We start from the raw sequence: 18,011 nt of genomic DNA on the forward strand, positions 1-18,011 counted from the left end.
GGCTATGGACTGGTTTAAATGCAGATGCCTGGGTAAGAGACAGTACTCCATGCAAATTTCAGTGACCCATCCCAGGAGCTGGAACCCAGCTCCCATGTGAGTGATGGGGACTCTGTGCTCAGTGAGTATATGTGTTGAGACAAAAGGAGGTTCCCTCTTCCCTAGGAAACGAAGGACTCTGAACTTATCCCCAACCCTTAGACAGTATCTGACCTTGGGAGCAACAGAGCAGGCCCCCTCCTATGAGAAGCCCACTTGTCTTACCTTGGAACCTGATAGTGTCGTTGATGATCTCCAGTGTGTCGGCCACAGCGTTGTACTCTCCCACCTTCACCTCCCTGCTGTCTGCGGGGGGCAAGAGACAGTGGCTGGAATCATTGTTTATGCACCACACCCTGTGCATCATGCAATACGTGCCCTCCAAAATACCCACCACTAAAAATAAAAATTAAAAAAAAAAAAAAGGAAAAAATAAAAGAGAGAGAGAGAGTGGCCGGTTAGATGGAGTCCCACGCCTGTGGATGGCTGCTGCCGTCCCAGCTCTTGCGCTGGCTATGTTCTCATACACTTTCCTTTGCCCCAGAGCCTTTTCCAGGTAGAATCTGAAAGCCTGCGATGGATCTGGGGTGGGACAGACGCCCTCCTACACCATCTCGTCCACTGGTTACCCCCCTCTTTGCTGTGTACCTCGTGGATGGGGGCCCACTCCCCTAATAACTGGACTTTCTGTTACCAAGTCCTTCCTGGTCATTGAGCTGAATGGTCTCTTTGTAACTTTCCCCTGGTATCTGGCTCTATCATCTAGGGCCACACAGACAGCTTCTGCTCCCTCTGCTCCAAGACAGTCCTAGAGATTTGAAGACCTCAATCATTCCCCCGGTGCTAGTCCCCAACCTCCTCTTACAGAATATCATTTCTATTCTGTCCCCTCCAGGTCCCTTCTTGGGCCACATCATACAATGTCACTGTGTCTGAGAGAGTGTAGACTGAAGGACTGACCAACATATTTCTTTAGGCAGGACCTTGGTCAGCATCAAATACAGGGGATTATCCCCTCCTTCATTTTGCACATTATATTCCTATTAATGCATTCCGAGGTGGAGTTAGCATTAGCTAAGCCTAACGTACTCATGGGTCATGAGGATGGAGATGTCCTTGGGTCTGGAGACAGGGGAGAGGTCTGGGCTGGGAAGAGAGCTGGGGCCATCGGCATGTAAACTGGGAGGTGGAACAGGGGGCAGGAAGGAGATCCCTTGGGACAGTGTCAAGGAGGGGAGAGGACCCAGGGCAGAATCCTGGGGAGTGCCAACCTCTCCTGGGAGGTGGGGGTTGGGTGGGGCAAGGATGCTGCAAGGATACTGGGAAGGACTGGCCAGGGTGCCAGGAGCAGGATGGAAGGAGAGAGTGGGCATCATGGGAGCCAAGGAAAGGGACAATTTCACAATGGAGCTGGCCAGCTGTGTCAGATGTCACTAAGAGACTAGAAAAACAAGCCCCTTGAGCAAGAGGTCAGTGGATTTGATGTGTGGGGTTAAAGCCACCAGGGCCAAACAGGCTTCGACAGGGCTGGGAGGGGGCAGGGAGAACTACCGAGCCTTGATAGTGTGCCTGGATCTGTGCTAGGAACTTTCTGTGCCTTTTCTTGTTCAGTTCTCACTGCTGTGGCTGGTGGTTTCAGTGCCACTGTACAGACGAGGAAACTGAGGTCAGCAGGTGGTGCCTGGGCCGCCGGCCGCCCCACCGATTTTAAGAGCAGAGCCTGGCCTCAAACCTGGGATGTCTCCCGCAGCCCATGCTCCTCACCGACATGGGGCTGCCTCAAATGGGATTGCTGAGCAGTGATAGTCCCTTCCAAGCTGCCGCCTCCACAGGCCAACTAGAGAGTGGCCTGCCCACATGCCCACCCGCAGGGCAAGCGGGTCCCCAGAGCTGCAGATGCTGGGTCTGCAAATGCCCAGAGGTTATCGAGTGACACAGCTGCAGGAATTCCAAACGTGCCCCCAGAGGAACTGCTGGCTGGCTGGGGCTCCTGCTCTAAGTGAATTTCTTTGCAGAAATGCAGATGCGCCGCTGATCCCTTATCAACATTCAGGAAGCAGAACAGGGAATCCCATAGGCCACACTTCTGCCTGTGTTCCTTGGATGGTGGGGTGGAAAACAGGACTGTAAAAGTCACTTCCTTCTCCCCTCCTCCCCACCATAATGGTCTCCCTGCCCCCGTGCAGGTGGTGTCGCTTGCCTGGGTCACAGCTCCTAAATGTCACATTAGCAGACTCTGCTGGGAGCTCCAGCATCCCTGCTCTGGCCTTTTGAAGTCCTCAGCCCCAGTCAGCTCCGGCCACTCGGAGGAGGAAGCCGTGATTTAGTTATCTGGCGTGGGGAGGCAGCTCATGAAATATGCAGATTGATTGGAACAAATCACCAGGAACCGGGAAGTGATGTGGCTGGCACCCCACTGTGCCCCCAGCCACACAGCCTGTCCCCCTGACTCATACACCCTGATGGACTGTCCCGTGGCACCGGGACTGCCGACTGGCTGGGGCGCACATCCTCGGCTTCCCAAGACAGCCGTCATCACCACGGTCCCTCCCTGGGCGTGCTCACAGGTGCTGCCCATGTTCTTGCATTGAAGGTCTTGGCAAACCGTGAACTGGGCATGACTGGCCCCCGTCTGTAGATGAGGGAGGAGCCTCACGGCAGTTGAGCAAACACTCAGAGCCATGCGCAGGCAGCGGCTAAGTGGGCTCCTGAACTGGGCTCTGAACTCAGCCCACTTTCACCACCCATGCTGAACAGCTCTGCGCGGCCCACACTTATGGACTGCCTACTGCATGCCATGCCCAGCCCCGGGTACTTCCCCATAAAGAATCCTTCAAAAGCAGCAGTGTGGGTGGTGGAAGATGAGGTTCTGTTCTCATCCTTGACCAAGGTGGCCTTGGACATCTAGGCGCTGAGGAATGCTGCTGCTAAATCCCTCATCACTCACTCATTCATTCATTCATTCATTTATTCAACAAACATTGTCTGGGTACCTATTAATCTGCCAGGCTCTGGGCTAGAGATACAAAGATCCAAAAAAAAAAAAATCATAATCTCTGACATGATAGTTTAGAGACTCTCCCAGCCCCCACCAGGCAGATAAAATTATTCTCATTTGCAGGTACTTTCCCCCTCCAGCTTGCCCTTTGTTAGCAGGTGGCTGTAGCTGGAAAATAGGAAGTTTCTAAGTGGCCATGAAGATTAAAGAGGAGAATATAGGCAGTTTCTGGCTTACAGACTAACTAACGGTAAGTGTTCGATAAATTGTAGTTGGCCTCATGATAAAAGCAACTGAGCTATTCGCTAGGTCCCCAAATACTCCCTAGGTTTGTTTGTTTGTTTGTTTGTTTGTTTGTTTTTTACTGCCATGGTTTCCCCACAACAGTCCCTCTGCTTGGAAAGTGGCTTTCCCCTCCCTCTACCAACATGGCCCAATCCTACATCCACCTCTTCCAGGAAGCCTTCCCTGAGTACTGCTCCCCTCTGAGCCCATCAGTTGCTGTGGGCTGAGGGCTGGGTAACAGCTCCTGCTGCTGGAGCTGTGTCCTACGTGTGCCCAGGCCTTATGATTATTACCAGACGTTAGTTCCTAGGTGGGACCTGAAGGCTTGCTTCTGGTGTCCCTAGGTAGCATCGAGTCTTGTTCCCCATCCTCTACCCAGGACCCCTCCTGTATCTGAAAGTAGAAAGATGGGGTCCTCTGTGTTCTTCCATGGCCCAGCCGGTGGTGACCATGATAGGCACCCAACACTCACTGCTTAACTCTTGGGTTCCTTGTTAACTTGCAAACAATGTTAACCACCCAATGGATATGGACTGGGCCTTGCAGACTGTGGGCCAGGGGACAGACTAGAAAGACCCACCAGGGGGTGGGTGTGGACGAAGGACTTGAGCAGAGGGCTGCCTCCCTGCCCCACAACTCTGGGGCAGCTTGCCACTCACTGTCTGGCCCTGAACAGACCATCCCTTTCTCTGGGCCTCAGTTTCTCCATCGGCAAACTGCACAGAAGGGCTTCTAGCAGTTCTCAGCCCTGGCGGGCATTAGTATCACCTGGGAACTGCTGGAAAATACCTATGTCGGAGTCCTAATATGGACCCATTCTATTTGAACTCTGGTGGGTTGAGGGGTAGGTTCTGGGCAGTATTTTCAAAAGTCCCCTAAGCCCATCCTGATGAACAGCCAGGGTTGAGAACCGCTAGATTTGACTGAAGGCCCTTCAGTGCTGACGCTTTCTGTGCTAAGAGGCTAAAAATAGTGTGGAACAGAGAGCCCCTCTCCCGCAGAACAATATGCTGCTTCCTCGTTGTGGGGCAAAAAGAAGGGTTCTCTTTCAAAAGCGCATTCTTTATTTCAAGTTTTAGATTTGGATGATACGTAAAGGAAATAGGTCCTATTGGTGAAAATTAGGCTGCCAAAAAAAAGTCCAGTCTGAAAATATTCACTGGCGGTGGGCCTGAGAGCATCCACGAGACGGCTGGGAAATCGCTTCCGTCAGTGATTCTGTCTCCTTCTGGGACTGCAATCCTGGTGGGGGGTGGGGGGGTGGGGTGGGGAGCCAGTGACAGGGTCACCGACCTCCTGCACTAGCGGGGTGCCCATAGCCTGCTACCTGGGTTCTATTCCCCTCACCCCTAACTGTCCATTTTTCCTCAGCTAGCTCTAGATCAGAACGGAGGGAGGTATATGTGGTCTTTAAAGTTTAATGGTTACAAATAGATAGACTCCACGTGTGACTCCGAGGTCTAACACACAGCATGGTCTTGACCCAACAAAAATACAAAATGCTGAGCAGTCACTCCACTCTAGGCCCCCCAACAAAATCCCAAACTCGGGGAGAAGGAAGACCTCTGGCGCATAGACTGGACCCTTGGAGCTCGTCTCGGCTTTGCCGTCACCTCAGTGAGGAGCTCCCAGGAAGCCCCGGCGTCTGCCTGGGCCTTGCTAAAGTGAGCGGCCTAGACAGGGAGATCTCTGTGGCCTCCGCCTCTCGTTTGACAATTCTGCAAGTGCTTTGAAAACCTGCCTCAGGGGTCCCGCATGTGCCTGGGGGCCGCACACCACACGGATGCCCGCTCCTGGTGGTTCTTCGGAGGTGGGAATGTGGCGGTCACGGGCTTTGATTCTGCTCTTCTCTGGGTCGCCAGCCCTTCCTCAGGAGTGATCCCAGGTCTAGTCACTGCCTGTGGGCAGGCCCCAGAGGGTGACTCTCCTGTCATCGGGTGAGGAGCAGAGCTGAGCAGCACTCCTGGGCCTGAATCCCACACACGCTCTTCTCCGTCTCCATAAACAATATGTCACTGTCACGTTTGTAACAAATTAACATCATTGACCTTTGTTTGGGAATTTTTAACAGGCCAAGTGGATACTGGCCAGAGGGCTTGGGAATATAATAACCTTGCTAAGGGCAGATTTGTCTATTGACTTAGGTGAACCGGGCCAGAAGCAAAAGCTAAGTATCTGGGGGTACGCAGGACACACATAAACACAACAGATTGTTTGCATCTAGAGCGCCTTTTGTCTCTTCTTCTTGGCTAACTTCCCACTGGCCCTTCAGAATCCCAAACTCAGGAATAGGAAAGAAAACTCAGATGCTGCCTCTCCCAGGTAGCTTTCCTAGAAACTGCCAGGCAGAACCAAGTGTCTCTCTCTGAATGCCCATATCATGTGTCTCACCCACTCAGGGTCCTGTGTCTTTTCCCCCCTGGACCAGGAGCTCTCTGGGGGAAGGGGCCGCATCTTACCCAGCCCAGCACCCTCTGTGCCCCATCAGGCCCTGGCATGCAGGTGCCAGGAAATGACTCTTAAGAAACTTCAAAAGCCCAAAGCATGGGGGGAGGAAGAGGAATTTATCCACATTGAGATTAAGAACTTCTGTTCAACAAGGACTTTAAGTCTATAGACAAGTGACTGAGTGGGAGAAGGTATTTGCAAAGCCTAAAGGTAAAAGGAGGGGACTACTATTTGGAGTACATAAGGAGGATTGCTTCTCGGCCTTCTGGCTAAGATCAAATATGGAGTATATAAGGAACTCTAGCCAATCAACAAGGAGAAGACAGTACCCTCAAAATAAAAGTGGTCAAAGGAACAGAAAAATCTACAAATGGCTGACAAGCTCAGGAAAAAATACCCAAACCTTGTTAGTAATCAGAGAAATGATATTTAAGACTACTGATATTACTTTATACCTTTAGACTAGCAAACAATGAGCAAGCCGGGGCCTGAAGTATTGGTGGGAGAAGGGACATAAGAATCCCCATGCTGGTGGCAATGGAGACAGGTGTGGGCACTGAAAGAGCCACCTGGCAGGTCACAGGCATGTGCAGTGTTCACACACCTTCCCGTCCAACAGTTCTGCTCCCGGGCATTTGTCCTAAAGAAATGCTCAGCTGGGTTCGTAAGGGACAAGTACAAGGACACTCATTATTTCTATAGGTAGGGAGTTGAAGGGGACCTGGGTATCTGTCACTGGGAGAGTGGGTGGGTAAAGCATGATCAGTGCAAGGCATGGCTCAGATGTATACACAGGAACATGGAAGCATCTCGAAAAAACAAACACTGGGTGGGGGTGGGGAGAGAAAGAAATAGAAGAAGATATACAATCCAGCGGCACTGACAGAAATCAAAATATATGCATACGAAACATCAATCCACCTTCTATAAGGACAAACCAACATAATACATGCCTTAAACGCTTACAGTGTTGGCCTTTCTCTGCAGGATGAGAGCAAATGCTTGCGAGAGGGCACAGACAATCAAGAGGGGCTTTCCTGGGCCAGTGATGACAGCGTCTCATGAAATGAGGAGAGTGAAATGTATCCTAAGGAAGTAAGGTGGTACTTCTCTCAAGAAATTCTGGTGGGGGGGGTGCGGATCTGGGGTTATGATCATGAGTGACCAGGAGAGGAGCAGGAAGCCCACGGTTGCCATGCCCTTCTCTGTGCTAGTCACTGAACCATTTGTAGCTTCATGTCATGGAATTCTCACCATCCCTCAAAAAAAGTGGCATAGAAAGTGATCCCCTTTAATTTTACTATTTTAAACTGAATGCTGAAATGGTGGCCTTAGAGAGATCAAGCCACAGCGCCTAGCTAGTAAGGAAGAGACATGCCTGCTTCAGAGCTCATATACTTCAAAGCTCATTTACATGCAAGGAGAGGAGTTCCCCGTCACTGGAGGCATTCAAGGAGAGGTAATGTTTCAAAAGAGAGTCATGGCTCCCTTCAACATGGAGATTCTATGGCTCAATGAAACACAAGGTCTGCTAGCTAATTCTGTCATTCAGTCTACTTTCCTTGGGCTCTCTGAAACATAAGCCCTCGATCATGAAGGCTGGGAAGTGTCGGGGTCAGGCTCCCAGCCTCAAAGAGCCCATGTACACCTGCATCCTTCCATTCCTGCCAGGGTTTCCCACGGTTCAGTGGCCTGTCTCCTCTCTTAATTACATCAAGTCGCAAGGCCGTCAGGCTACCTGGCTTTTCCAGACCTATGGCCAGGTGAAGGGAGCAACAAAACACACCTTGACCTCGACAGAAGGAAAAGGACATTAAAAACCGGCCTCAAGCATCTCAAACTAGGGTCAGACTAGCTCCGAAAGTTTTCTAGTCGGTTCTGGGAAATCATCTTCCTGCTTTTATAGACCCTGGCACTTGGCCAGAGAAATTATGAGTCCCCCGGAGGGCAGGGACTGTATCTTATTCAACTTGGCTTCCCTCAGAGGACTTGGTAGAGCGCCTGGCAGATGCTCAGGAAATGTGCACTGAATAGAACCCTATCTGTTACCCCAAAGACCAAACGGTAATTAATGTGTGCAAACGGCGGGGAGTGGGGGGAGACAAGCCCACAGTTCACTAGGTACCTGCTGAATGGCAATCGTGCCGTTGGAGCGATGGAAGACCCCGTGCCTTCCAGTCAGGTGCCGGAATAGAAAAGTCCGAAGTCTGAGCCCTCTCTGTGGCACAGAAGCCATGCGGAACGCAAGCACATTATAGCTCGCCGAGATGCTGACAAACGGGCCTAATGAAGGCAGGGCCGGCGAGCGGTTGAGCGCGCAGATGCTGAGAGCTCCAGAAGCGTAGCACAAACAAGGCTCTAATCATGGCTTCGCTCAACTTCCTTCCCTGCTGCAAATTCTGAACCGTGTTTAGACTTCGGCAGGAACATGGATTCTTTCTTCTCTTGAGGGGAAGAAAAGAAGCCAATTCCCTGGCATTCATGCTCACGGACACGTGGTTTAATGGGAGTCAGTGCCGGCAGGGGTGGAGGCGTGAGGGGAGCTGAAGGTGGAATCGGGAGCGGTTTAGGCCTTGGCCCTAATTCGCCCTAGGTGTGTGGCCAACAGGATGCGAATGCCTGCTTCTGACCACAGGTGGGACTAAGAATTGCACCCCAGACAAGAGTAGGAGGGCATGGAACTGATTTGGGAGGTGGTCTTGGGGCCCCCTGAAGAGGTGTGGGGAAGTGAGACAGGGAAAGGAAGGGAGCCAGTACCGGGGTATTCATGAGCAGGTTTCTGGGTAGGTAACTGACACACAATCCTATTGGGGACTCCTGGAAGCACAGTAGAGCACCTTGCAGTTGTCCCACCCAAGAGGGAAGGGTGCTGGGTGGTTTATCCTCTGCTTCTCTCTCCTCCCTGGCACAAGGTTGTCCCTGGAAGCACCAACTCTCTTGGACATATGGCCTACTCCTTGCACAGGGTGAGGGGTGCTGGTGTTTTCCATGAAGCATTTGTTCTGGAATTGTGGATGCTTGGGAAGTATGGATGTGTCACTGTCAGCGTCCACCACGTATCTACATTGTCCTGCTGGGAGTTAAAAGCTTTGGGAACCCTTGAAAATGAAGTAAATGGAGGGAAGCTGGGGATGAGGAAGGTCATTCTTAGGGTTCTGAAGCCCTCTCTGGATTAAAAATGCCTCAGTCTCAAGAGGGGCCAAGGGGCTAACCCTGGCACATCGTTTTAGAATAGTTCTGCTCATCCAGCACTCCTAAGTTTATGAGATAGGCAGTTTCTCCAGCCTGAAACGACAATGGCAGCCATTTTGAATTAGCCTCAGCTCACATTCTGGCAAACAGCAGTTAGCCAGATGTCACCGGAAACCACAAATAAATGAAGCCATTCTTAAATATCTACAAGTCCTATCACCAATGAATCCAGTAAGCATTACCAAGAGCTGGCCAAGAGCCAGGCGTCATGTCATAATGTGACGAGCTTCCCACCACTTGAGAGGCTATGGGGCTAAATTTCCCCAGCCCCAGGAGCCGGGCAGGGCTGGCATTAGCACCATCCCATTTTCCAGAGGATTAAGCTGTGGCTTAGGGAGATGAAGTAACTTGCCCAGGGTTACACTGCTGCTGAGTTTCAGAGCCAGGACTTGAACCCAGGTCTTTTGCCTCCAGATTAAATCAATAAACTTGTCCTGGAAGCCAGCTGAGTGCCAGGCATTCGTGCTACCCTACAGTCTTAGAGTCAAAAAGTGCAGGACCAGGCTTCTTGTCTCCCTTTTTAGTCTTCTAAAACCTCTGTTTCCAACTCATTTGTTTTAGTTCTGCAAAGGAATTAACAGAGCCTCCGAGGAGATGTTTCCTATACGGTAGATAAGATTTCAGAAGGCCCCGAGAACTCTGCACAAATGAGGACAGAAAGTGCATCTCGTGAGGTCTTCAGAGGAAGGGTGGGATGGGCCAGCTTCCAAGATCAGGTTAGTGAGCTTTGAGACAGCCTGGGTGCAAGTCTTGGAGCAGCCCCTGCAAAGGAAGCCCCCACCGCCGGCCGGGGCTGGCTGTCTGCAAGCCAGCTGTGCTGTGAGCCCTGCTATTCCCTATCCCCTCTAAAGATGGGGCAGGAGGTGAGGGAGAGAGAAGCTGACAGGGAGAGAGATGGTGTGGAGGACATGTCAGAAAACAACGTGGCCGTTCTATTTAGAGGCCTTTTGGAAAAGCCAATGGCATGAGGCAATTCTTGGGTAAATCCTGTAAAAGTCCCAGGAAACAGAGTCTGGACCAACCCAGGGAAGCATGGGCCCAGAGAAGAGACGGAATGAACGCGCCACTCCATGGTGAGTCAGGGTCTCCCCCACAGCAAGTCCTTTCCCCTGTCTGGGCCTCAGTTTCCTCTCTGTGAAATGAGATGATAAGCACCCTTCAGGCTGGTCAGCCTGTTTTTTAATTCAATGCCACTCCATCCTGGCAGGCATGCACCTCTGAGACCCTCTACATTTGGAAAACTAACTCTTGTGAGGACATGGACACACCCCCAGCATTCTAGTGGCTCGTTTTAGACCCAAAAAAACACAGAATCCCTCTGTGAACAGGATCAATGTTTGTTTTAAAAACATACAAAGAGGAGCATGTGCAGGCCCAGCTCTGATGTCCATTAAAAACTGGGCACGGATGTGGTGAGGGAAAACATCCAGGTAAGTTGTGCATGTGGGGGAGCTGAGGTCCCGGCTCAGCTCTGCCATTAACCAGCTTAGGTCCCGGGGAGGAACCCCTCCCTCCCTCCCCTGGACCCCAGTTTCCCCTTTACACCGGGAAGTGGTGGAACATGTTCATCTCTGAGACCCTGGCATGTCTGATATCCTGCATATGGCTAAGTGTGGGGAGAAGCTATAAAGGGCAGGCAGACATAAAGGCACCTGGGGGGTTTGAACACACCGAAAAAGTCTGGATTTGCTTCAGAAAAGTGTCATAATTTTGGATACGGTGCTAATCATAAGTGCTGCTACTTGCTGAGCCAGAAATACATGCACATATTTCTATGTGTTCTCAAGTTCTTTCCACATTCCAAGAAGGTAGGTAGGATTATATTTCTGTTCTACAGACGAGGACTTTACACAGGCAAAGTTACTTGCCTAATGTGCTATATACTGACTTGAGCTAAGATAGGTCAGACCCACCTACCTCTGAGCTACTATTTGGTCCATTGCTTTCCTTATAAATGCCTAAAACTAGTTATTGGAGTTGGTGTCTAATCCTAACATATGAAGAAAAAAGGCAATAAAATTGGCACGCACTTGTAAGCTGTGATCGGCCAATCAATATTTTATAAAATATTCTCCTAGAATGATATAATTTCAGAACTGGAAATGTGACAAGAGAATTTAGTTACAATCACTCAAAAAAAAAAAAAAAAGGTATCTTTGCCAACATGCTTACTTGGTTCAACCAATGAAGAAGCAAGACTTAACAAATGGGAAAATAATTACATTTGCCGAAAATTACATCTTTTGTGCATGCCAGAGAGCTGACATGCGTTTCAATTACCTGCCACAGGAAGACAAATGGGTAAATGTACAAGATTGCATTATGGCGCCACAGTACCGAACACCTCTCCTCATTGATCTAAATCCGGTGGGATTTGTCTGAATGAACCCGAATAACTTGATTTCATTTCTTGCTTTTTCCCCTGGATGACTTTGGGATCTGACGCAAAGGCACTGCTCTTGTTTCTGGATTTTCCAGAAACCTCCAGATGCTGAAAAATGCTTCAGTGAAGAAGGATGCATCTAGTGGCTTTGGCTAACAACCTGGCTGATGACCCTACGGGCTGCATGGGGCTGTCTACCCTGGGGGAAAGCCCAGCCCCACTCCTCACAGATGCCCTGTGTACTCTGACAAGCCCCCGCCCCCTCTCTGGGCCTCTACTTCCACCTTGTCACTTGAAGAACGTGATCTGGAAGGTTTCTGAGCCCCTGACAACACAAACAACAGAAAAGCCCAACAAGCGACCTGGTTTCTTAAAAAATAAAAAAAATCAAGGACCTGTTACAAGCATGTGTTGGGGATGATGATGGGTTAAAAGAGATTAAACAGAAATAGCAACCAGACGTTGTGTGGATTTTCCCACAAACTGTAAGGACATTTTGCAAATAATCAGAGGATCAACATAGACTAGAAGTGAAAGGATATAAAGAATCATTGTTCAATGTTTAAGGTAGGATAATAGTAGCATGGTTATGTTTTGAAAAGTCCTTATCTAGAAGGAATGCATACTGCAGTATTTAGAGATTGAAATGAGATAATGTCTGGGAGCTGCTTTAAACATTACAGCAAAAAAAAAGAGGGGGCAGTGGGTAAGTAAAGATAAAGCAAGAGTAGCAAAATGTTGATGATGGTTGAAGCCAGGTGATGGGTACACGGGGTTCATTACGTGGTTCTCTCGACTTTAGGGTCTGTTTGAAAATTTCTATCATCAAAAACAAGAATAATGCAAGCTTTCTCAGAATACTGGAGGGGACCGAACTCCCACACTCCCATACTTTCCCAAGCCTCTCGGAGTCATGTGGGGAGACTGGATAGCCTGCAAAGTCATGCAGTGGAGAAACATATTCTAAATAAGTTGAAACTGATGTTCTCACAGAGCCGTGTTTTCTATGGACTCTGCTTTCTCTTATTGGAACATCCTACTTTCATTTCTTTGGATGTATTTTATTGCAGAAACACGACATTCCCGAATATAGAACTCATCAACTAGAAAGAAGAAGCATCAGAAAGCCTACCTTGAAATTGAGTAAATTTAATGGTCCCCATTCTCTCCCCATTCCGGAACACAACTTGGCCCTAAAAACAAAACAAAACAGACAAGAACAAAAGAGAAATGCCATATTAGCTCAAACACCACTGGTCTCAGCTGCGATTCATAAATGGTACAGTGTGATTATTAATATTGGAAAAAACCCAGATTCCCACGAGCCTGCAGATGCAAAATTAAACTGTTTTAAAACTGGCTGTGACTTTGGTTAATCGGAAGAGCACAAAATCAATAATGAAACCAACACACGTGAATTACAGCATTACAGCTGAGCTAGGCGTCATCATCATCATCACGATTATCCATGAAACCCCCCACGTGTCCTGTGTTATCCTGGGACAAGGTCTTCCAGGGTGCTGGCACCTGGCCCTGACTCTGCTCCTGGGTCCCACCCATTACGATGCATGGCTCTGCTGAGGCTGTTTGGTGTGAGGACCAGAAGGGGACTGGAGGTCAGTTAGTATTTTTATTAAGGACAGAGAATATTTTGGTAAGTTCTTCCTGAGGGTTGACATCAGTCCCAGTTATAAATGGGCTACGAGGCAGCACAAAATGAAGCTTCTTGAGCCAGCAAGACGTGCCTAGGGTCACGGGCAGATGAGCACCCGCATTAGGGGCACCAGGGCCTCCAGACAGCATCATCTCCTGCATCTGCCTTGCTGGCTGATATCGGGCTTCCATATGCTGGGCTAAATAAATCAGGAACATAAAGAGGGGGTGGGGCTTCTCCTTGTTAATTCAGGACCCATCAAAATTCTGTAACCGTGCAACAAAATCGACACATTGTATCAATGAATCTTTTTGACAAGCTTGGGTGGAAAGGGGTATGATCTGCATTTTACGGATCAAGAAATTGAGACTGAGAGAGGCGAGGCGCTCTCTGTTAGGTCACTGTGAGGCTGCTGGGAGTCAGCTCCAAGTTTGATTTTAATGCCCATGCCCTTTCACGACAGCATCTTGTTCCTCATCCAGAAATAAATTCCTTCCCGTCTTTCCATTAACGTACAATTAGGAAAAGCAATGGTCTTAAAGGGACCCTTCTTTACTCTCACTACGCTCTTGCGTCAACAGGTCATAGCACATCCCATTCAGTTCTTGGAACAAAGCGCCAAGACACATCATCCCTCGGTGGAAACCCAAAGTCTGAGGCCTTGCGGCTTTTCAAACAAAGAGAATCACTCAGCCTGTTCTCAGAAGGAGAAACACCTTCTAAGGCCCCTTTGACACCTTTCTGAAATCCTGTAGACAGCTGCACGTAGTATCAGTTTGAAACCAATGCCCACCGAGTTCCATATTCAGGTGACGGCAGGCAATTCCCGGGAGTGTGAAAACACCTCAGCGTAAGGTGAGATGGGAGCTGTGATTTTATTTCTAGGGATGATTGAAAAACACAGAACAGCTTGCAAAAGGCTCACTTTTATGCAAATAGAGCACTTTGCAAAGCTGGGAAAGACACAGACACGGTGGACAAGGAGGACACTTCTTGGTTTGATAAGGGGGGGATCTAATTTGCCCATCTCCTGCCAAGCTCTGAGGAACTCCAAAGACTTCTAGATATAAAATGTGGACTAATTCTGCAGAATCGTCATTAGTTAATGAAAAAGTATAGGAAATGGTCTTCAGAGCTTGGAGAGAATGACACTGGCTTGGAGTATGAGGTGGGGATGAGAACCTCCGTTTACGTTGTAAACAAAACCAATTAGTCCATCTTTGAAGTGAGAGCTGTCACGTTTTATTTTCCTCATGATAGCTGTTTTTCCTAACGGTAGCTCCTTAAGCATCTCAGGTAATGCAGGGGAAGGAGGCCAGTGTCCGAGTATCCGAACCTGGTTTAGTGCTCCCTCAGGCACATTCCTGCACACCCAGTAGAGCTCCTGACCTACAATGGGCACCCAGTAAATGGCAGTAGTCATTTTTATTCTAAAATGTTTAATAGCAGAGAGCTGAAATTAAGAAATAAAACAAAACAAAACATTTTAAGCATCAGGAAGCTTTCCAACACTTGGGAGGAGATTTTCTATATCACATGATGTCATCTGGCAAAGGGATAAACTGTTGAGTCTTTGCCCAAGGTGTCCTCACCTCGGAAACATCAGCCCCCAAGTGACTGAGTTCTCAAACCACGTGAGCCACCATGGGCTTCACCGGCAGGTAATGAAGGAGGCACAGATGGGTAATTGGGCTAATGGGGGTCTGCGCAGAGAAGCAGCCAAGAAGCTCTAGGAAGCCCCCTTCTGAGGAAGATGTGTCATCTGATTGCTTCCTGAAGAAGTCACCACGGCACCCATCGGGTCTGACAGCTAACGCTGGTTCTGCTCCCCTGCCCACGGCTGTCCGGATAGGGACCGCTATCCCAACCAAGTCCACGTCAACAAGGAAGCCCACACGGCAGTTTGATGATTTTCATGAAATTCTCCCCTTCCACAAATATTTGCCTATTCTGGGCCACGAACTTAATTTCTAGGTACTCATTCCTGCTCTTCGAGTGCTTTATATTTGATGTGGACGGACCAATGAAACAAGTTGGCCAATAAGTGAACAAGATGACTTTACTTTGTACAGAGCGCCCCAAAGAAAGTAAGAGGGAGGGGGTCTGTCGCACAGTCAGGAAAGAGCTCAGTGAAGGGCAGACAGAAGAGGCACAGGCCATGAGGCAGGAGGGAGACGCTCCAGGTACGGTGTGAATCAGGGTAGGAACAGAAAAGACCGCGTGGTGGGGCACGGGTAGGTGAGGGAGCGGGCAGGTGGGCAGGGCTAGGTCTCGGCCAGCCAGGAGGCCAGAAAGGGCTGTGGAGAGGATCTTAAGTGCAGGGCAGAGCCCGGGGTTGGGGAGGTTGAGCAAAGCATACTATGATCTGCATCCAAAGGTCACGAAGGGACATAGTTCTACCCCCAGCCTCAATTCATGACAACCGTGAAGGACCGTGGGATCCAGAGGTCCCTGGGATGACCAAGGCCATGGTTACAGCGGCATTGTTTCACTTGTCCCTTTGCCACATCCTTCTTCCCTCCCTCCCTCCCAGGTCTTGTCTCCGAGACCCCCTCCCCATCAGCTTCCTGTGTGCAAATCTTAGTCTCAGAATCTGTCTCCAGGGCAACCCGGCCCAAGACCCCTACCATCAAAGGTCCCTGGGAAGGTCCCTGGGCCTCTGTCTTTCTTGCCGCCTGCAGGAGCCCGAGTGATAAGGCAGTGAAAACAGAGGCAGTGGATTCTGCGTGAAGCCCGTGCTTCAGCCTCCCTGTGTGGCCTGGCATTTCAGCCAAGGAAGCCAGGCTGGCTTTGCCTTCTTAAACCCCAGCTTGAGTGGGGTTTGTTTTGTCCTTCTCCCCACACACGTATTCTTTATGTCTATATAATGCCATGGCTCTCCTCAAGCTTTTGCCACGTGACATCTCAGGCCTGTGACTGAGGCTCAGCGAGTGCACTTGAACCCAGCCATAGGGTGCGCTGAATTCTGAAGCAGGGGAGTTTGGTGGCTCTGGCCAGCATGGTGGCTGAGTTCTGTCGGCTGGCTTACAGCCCATACTTGCTCTTCTGTACCCTCCTCTGTGTTGCAGGGGCCCAAAGTCCAGAAACCACATTTCCCACCATCCTCTGCCAGCTGGTTTCCATTTAGGTTTTGCTCATGAGAAGTATTCAAGGGAGATTTAAAAGTACGTATAAGGGGCGCCTGGGTGCCTCAGTGGGTTAAAGCCTCTGCCTTTGGCTCAGGTCATGATCCCAGGGTCCTGGGATCTAGCTCCGAATCAGGCTCTCTGCTCAGTGGGGAGCCTGCTTCCCTTCCTCTCTCTGCTTCCCTCTCTCCCTACTTGTGATCTCTGTCAAATAAATAAATAAAATCTTAAAAAAAAAAAAAAAAAGAAAGTACGCATAAGGGAAAAGCTATTTTTTTTCCTGCTTTGGCTGTAGAAGCAGGATCTCTGAGTGCCTGCAGGTGTCTGTGGGTCCCAACAGCCCCCCAACTGTCAGCATGGGGGCTTTGAGCTGACTGCTCAGTGGCTTGTGGCGGGGGGAGTCCCCAGAGCAGCAGAAACAGGGGCGGCAGGAGCCTCAGAGGCCCGTGTCCTTGGGTCCCCATTATTTTATTTGCATTCCTAATCGGCTCTGGGGTCATTTTTTAAACGCCTCGGAAGTTAGAATCCATTATCAATCAGCACGCTGTGGAGAAGAGATACCACTTCGTGCATTTTGTGCATTTCCAAGGCAGTGGCCACACCGTTTCCCTTTTAGTTCCTGCAGCCCAAGGGGCTTGGTCATTTCTGTAAATACTTATCTCCGGGGACAGCACCTTCTTGTTTCGTTCCTCCACCCTTGCAACAAATCTGTAACCAGTTCCTTGTATTAAATCTCCTTCTGAAATGCCTGAAGGGTTGTCTGTATTTTCGACGGCATGCTGATTGATAATGGATTCTAACTTCTGAGGAGCTTTTAAAGAATGATCACAGAGCAGATCTGGAATGCAAATAAAATAATGGAAGTAAAGCCACCAAATGGATAATTTCTAAGGAACTTTTTTTTTTCCTGAAAGAGATGTCACTAATGTCAAAGAAGACAGTCTGTTTCATAAAAGTCAATCCAAATGAAAGGTTCAGGTTGAATCAGGGGCAAGAAAGCTGCATTTCTTTGTTGGGGAAATCTTCAGAATGCAAAAATGTAACACGTGGAAAAAAACTCCAGTTTCAGAATTCACCAGACAAGAGTCAACACTGCCTGTAGCGTGACCCCGGATAGTCACGGAGTGTTTCTGAGTGTCCATTCTCTTCTTTGAAAAATAGGAAGCTCGATCCCCACTTGTCAGGATTGCTTGTGAGCATTAAAGGAGGAATTTATGAAAAAGGCATAATGCAGAGCTGCCTTGAGTAAAGGGTGACTCATAATTCCTCCAGGTAATCCTGGTTAGCAGAATTTCACCTGGTGTCAGCTCAGAATCCGCCATGAAAACCAGTGGAGAGTGAAATGTACACTAAAGATTCCAGCAGCCTGCTCTCAGAAAAATGAAGACTCGCTGATCTCAGCCCAATTGAGTGGGGCCCTGGGCCCACTGAGGGACACAGTGTTTCAGATCATGGCACCTTTAGGGAAGGATTTCTGTCTTTAATATGTCCCTAAGCTCACTCTTGTCTCCGGCGGTTGTGTTCGTCTCTGGGGGGGTGTGAGCGTGCACGCTCCTCTGAGGGCTCGGTCTGTGCTGTGGGGAAACACGATCTGCCCTGACATGTCTCACTGCTATTTGTGTAGATGATCCAAGCCCACCTTGGACAGTTCTGCTGCCAGCCCTCCAACCAGGACCATGCTGGTCTCAAATAAATAATGAGGACTTGGAGTAAACACCAGGGTTTGAATGTGGGTCAGGTCTTCCCCTCAAGGGTAAAGGCCCTCATCATGTAGGCTTGAAGAGGAAGTTGTCTTCTGTTTTCCAAGGGATGGCAGGACTTAAAAGA

General features: G+C 49.4%; 1 protein-coding gene across 1 annotated transcript in view; it reads right to left on the bottom strand.

Moving 5' to 3' along the window:
- The window catches only part of GABBR2 (gamma-aminobutyric acid type B receptor subunit 2), a 336,631-nt gene that overhangs the window by 80,403 nt on the left and 238,217 nt on the right, over positions 1–18,011 (bottom strand). The window contains exons 8-9 of the mRNA XM_047700879.1: positions 12,538–12,598; positions 265–345 (exon numbers count right to left, since the gene is read on the bottom strand). Of these exons, the coding sequence (XP_047556835.1) occupies positions 265–345; positions 12,538–12,598 (142 nt within the window). The remainder of the gene's footprint in view (positions 1–264; positions 346–12,537; positions 12,599–18,011) is intronic.

This window comes from Lutra lutra, chromosome 13 (genome assembly GCF_902655055.1).
Source record: "Lutra lutra chromosome 13, mLutLut1.2, whole genome shotgun sequence".
Lineage (NCBI taxonomy): Eukaryota > Metazoa > Chordata > Mammalia > Carnivora > Mustelidae > Lutra > Lutra lutra.